This window comes from Charadrius vociferus, unplaced genomic scaffold (assembly GCF_000708025.1).
Source record: "Charadrius vociferus isolate BGI_N301 unplaced genomic scaffold, ASM70802v2 scaffold2421, whole genome shotgun sequence".
Taxonomy (NCBI): Eukaryota; Metazoa; Chordata; class Aves; order Charadriiformes; family Charadriidae; genus Charadrius; species Charadrius vociferus.
Window position 1 is genome coordinate 23466 of NW_009646681.1, and position 4071 is coordinate 27536.

A 4071-nucleotide genomic window follows, 5' to 3' on the forward strand; every position below is an offset into this window, starting at 1 on the left:
GACCGGCCGCCCGGCCGCTGCCGCTGCGCCACTCCACCCTCGGCTCCCCAGGATGACCCCCACTTCCATGCGTGCCAGGGCTCTGTGGGCTGCGTGCCCCCAGCTCCCAGCTTGTTGGTGAGCGCAGAGCCCCGGCACTGCCCCAAACGTGGGTCCCCCCCAGGTGTTCACTGCAGCGTCACTGAGACACATGGCCGAGATAAAAGCAGCTATTTAGGTACAGATGGTCCCTGCAGCTGCAAGAGATGTGTCTGCCCACGCTGCGGGCTCTGCTGGGGAAGGGCTGTTGCAAGAGCGGCCTTTTGGGGCTGGAAGCACAGCTGTGCCCTGCCCAGGGCTGTGGGATGCTCCAGGTCCTGTCCAGGGGGCGGCACAGGGCACAGCCAGGCTGGCACAGTGCGGCAGAGCATCTCTGCGGCTCCGGGCTCTGCCAGGCCTTGCCGCCCCCCTCAGCCATCCCTGGCATCTCACAGGGCACTGCCGCAGCATGGAGGGGCTTCGGGCGCTCGGTGTCCTGCTGCTTTCCTGCCTGCTGCTGCCCTCCCCCACGGGGAGCCAGACCAGCCCCAGCCCCGACCCCGACCGGCGTCTGCAGACGGACCCGGAGGAGGCACCGTCCCCGCACCACGCTGGCAGGTGAGGGGACCCCGGGGCCGGGGCGTTTCACGGCGGGGGCCGGCCCTCCCCAGGGCCACGCGGGAGCAGAAGGCTGGTGGTGCCCAGGAGGGGCTCTCCCCGCGGCCCCGCTGCGTCCGCTGCTGTGAGCCGCCCGACCAGCGCTTCTCCTACCCCCAGTACCAGCCCCTGCCTCAGATCAACATGACCATCCTGAAAGGTGAGGGCTGGTGAGACCCCGCGCTGCGGCACTGCCCCCGCCCGAACCGGCACCCCATGCCACTGGGCACCCGGTCTGCCAGCATCCCCCCAGGGCCAGCACAAAGCTGGGCTCACAGCGCCCGCTCTCTGGGGCGCCAGTGTCGCACTAACTGGGAGTGAGAAGCTGGGGCTGGTGCCTGTGGCGCAGCGCCTTGCACAGGCAGAGGGGTGGTGGGCAGGGGACGCGCCGGGGCTGCTCCTGCTCTGGTGGCCTCTGGGCAGCAGCTTTGGAGGCAGCATCAGAGCCCAGGGAGGGGGCAGGGGCTGGGGGCGTCCCTGCTGCCCCCATCGCTTTCTGTCAGGCAAAGGGGCTTCCAGGGCACCGGGTTTAGAGAAGGCACTCGCCTCTGATAGCACAACTGTCCCTCTTGCTTTGCCCAGGCGAGAAGGGGGACCGCGGCGAGCGAGGCATGCAGGGCAAGTTCGGCAAGACGGGGGTGGCCGGCAGCAGGGGCCACGCGGGGCCCAAGGGACAGAAGGGCAGCGTGGGCGCCCCCGGGGAGCGCTGCAAGAGCCACTACGCTGCCTTCTCGGTGGGCCGCAAGAAACCCCTGCACAGCAACGACTACTACCAGACCCTCATCTTCGACACAGAGTTTGTCAACCTCTACGACCACTTCAACATGTTCACGGGCAAGTTCTACTGCTACGTCCCCGGGATCTACTACTTCAGCCTCAACGTGCACACCTGGAACCAGAAGGAGACGTACCTGCACATCATGCGCAATGGGGCGGAGGTGGTCATCCTCTACGCCCAGGTGAGCGACCGCAGCATCATGCAGAGCCAAAGCGTCATGCTGGAGCTGCAGGAGCAGGATGAGGTCTGGGTGCGGCTCTACAAGGGCGAGCGCGAGAATGCCGTCTTCAGCGATGAGTACGACACTTACATCACCTTCAGTGGCCACCTCATCAAGTACAGCGGGGACCCCTGAGCGCCTGCTCCCTCCTCCCCTCCCCTGGGGCGGGTGTCCGAGGAGCTGCTGCCGCCCCCACGCCCAGGGCATGCCACCCGCCATTAAGCTGTTATCCCTGCTGCGTGCCACTACCCCCAGCAGCTGCACGAGTGTGTGAATACCCCCACCCTCAGCTCCTCGAGGCCCATCGGATGCACCGGGAGGAGTCAGAGCCGTTTCCAACCTCTGCTGCACTTGTGCCCTGGGCAGTGGCCCCTCACCTGGGGCGGGCAGGGAGATCATCCCCACCTGCGACTGCCTCAGAACTGGGTTTGCTGGGGCACAGGCGTCCGTGGTGCTGGCGTGAGCTGGCACCGGCTGAACGGGCTTGGTGGCCGGTGCCCTGGTGCAAGGCAACGCAGGCACGTGCACCGTGTGCCTGCCTTGCCCCGCTCGCACTGTGACATGCTCTGCTGGCTCCTGAAAAAGGGCAGAGGGTGCTCAGCAGCCAGCAGGAAAGGCAATAAAACCACTAAGGGCCCCTCTTTCCTTCCGCAGAGCTGCGTCACAACAGCGCGGATGTTGCAGCACGTCACTGGGTACCTGCGGGGCTGACACTTCCCCCAAGCGCTCCTGCAAGGGAGCGGATTGTATCAGTTCCCCTCTGCAAATCCCCGTCGCAGTTCCCCCTGCTGCAGCCTCTGCTCGGTGCCGACGCTGCCGAGGAGGGGCTGGGCCCCCGCCCGCCGGCCCCGGGGGGGGGGCCTCCGGCGTCCTCTCCACTTAGATTATCTGCTGGCCAGGCTTCGTATTTTTGTAGATGCAATAGCAGAGCGGGGCCCGGGGCAGCATGCTGCCCCCCGCTCTCTGTACAGCTTGTGACAACATTAAACACCCCACGATTTTGGGTCCTACTCACAGTTCCAGTGCATCCTCTTGCTTTGTGTGTGCGGAGGCTCCAGGCGGCTCAGGGCAGTTTCCTGCTGCCGGAGAGCCATGGCTGGCACAGTGCCGCCGGGCTGGTGGCGGGAAGGGAAGGGCAGATGGTCCCCAGGGAGCCCCGAGCCGGGCTCTGCGAGGGACGGCTGCTCCATAAGGGCCAGGGACCCGGAGGCTGAGCGCACTAACAGACCCGTCAGCCAGCGAGCAGGGCAGGCGGTGGCGGGCTTACCAAGGGCCCGGATCATCCGGCAGGTCTGCAGTGATGAGGCGGGTCTGGGGTCAAGCTGGGAAGCCGGTGGGTCGGGGTCCAGCTGGGTGGGTCCACAGCTGGGCAGGACAGGGCCACAGCTGGAGAGCAGCATTTCCCCCAGCACAGCAGGGAAGGGAGGGAGGGCTCAGGGCTGAGCTTTAATAGAGCCCCAGCCCCACGGGGGGCCCAGGTGAGGCTGGTCAGGGCTGTCTGGGGCTGGTAGCGCCTGCAGGGCCCCGGCACTGCTGTCCCCGCAGGGCTGCCCCAGGGACGGTGCAGGAGAGGTGGGGGCAGCTGCGCTGGTCATGGCTGGCCCAGCGTCCTGTCCCAGTCCTGCGGTGGGGGCAAAGCCCCAGGGCAGCATGCAGACCCTCAGGCAGTAGTCGGGACTGGGGCTGCCGGCGCTGCTGGCACACGGCATGAGGGGAAGGCTGCCTGCTGCGCAGGGGTCACCGGCCCCAGTACCAGCTCTGTCCCAGTCTACACAACAGGGCCTGGCCTGGGACACACGTCCCATCCCAGGACACGTCCCATCTCAGGATGCACAGTCCATGATGGGACATGTGGCCCTGTCCTAGGACGTGCAGCCCATCTCAGGACACATGTCCCATGCTGGGATACACGTCCCCATTTTGGGACACACGGTCCCATCCCATGACACACAGTGCATCCTGGGACATGTGGCTCTGTCCCAGGACACATGTCCTCGTCCCGGGACATGTGGCCCTGTCCCAGGACATGCAGCCCATCTCAGGACACATCCCATCTGTGGGATACACATCGCCATCCTGGGACACATGGTCCCGTCCCAGGACACATGGTGCATCCCAGGACATGTGGCCCCGTACCGGGACACATGTCCTCATCCCGGGATATGTGGCCCTGTCCCAGGACACACGGTGCATCCTGGGACACGTGGCCCATCTCAGGACATGTCCCACCCATGGGATACACATCTCCATCCCGGGACACATGGTCCCGTCCCAGGACAGGCAGCCCACCGCAGGACACACGTCCCATCCCGGGACACACGGCCCCGTCCCAGGACCCGCGGCCCACCCCAGGACCCGCGTCCCCCCCGCTCCGCCCGGGTCCCGGCGGGGCCGAGCG

At 66.7% G+C, this 4071-nt stretch overlaps 2 protein-coding genes across 2 annotated transcripts in view; both read left to right on the forward strand.

Moving 5' to 3' along the window:
- The first annotated feature begins 487 nt into the window (after positions 1-487).
- Positions 488-1808, forward strand: C1QTNF1 (C1q and tumor necrosis factor related protein 1). The gene is made up of 3 exons (XM_009889225.1): positions 488-636; positions 690-835; positions 1258-1808. Exons 1-3 carry the CDS (start codon positions 488-490, stop codon positions 1806-1808), a joined length of 846 nt encoding a protein of 281 aa, XP_009887527.1.
- A 957-nt stretch (positions 1809-2765) lies between these two features.
- Positions 2766-4071, forward strand: part of ENGASE (endo-beta-N-acetylglucosaminidase) — a gene marked incomplete at its 3' end in the record, with an annotated part of 6197 nt that continues 4891 nt past the window's right edge. Inside the window, exon 1 of the mRNA XM_009889235.1 lies at positions 2766-3006. Within this exon, the coding sequence (XP_009887537.1) occupies positions 2766-3006 (241 nt within the window). The remainder of the gene's footprint in view (positions 3007-4071) is intronic.

Bases quoted from the DNA above. Each gene is read 5' to 3' on its own strand.
- C1QTNF1 (XM_009889225.1), top strand. From the start codon at position 488: ATGGAGGGGCTTCGGGCGCTCGGTGTCCTGCTGCTTTCCTGCCTGCTG. The intron at 637-689 runs GTGAGGGGACCC...GGCCCTCCCCAG, and splicing joins TCCCCGCACCACGCTGGCAG to GGCCACGCGGGAGCAGAAGG. The intron at 836-1,257 runs GTGAGGGCTGGT...TGCTTTGCCCAG, and splicing joins CAACATGACCATCCTGAAAG to GCGAGAAGGGGGACCGCGGC.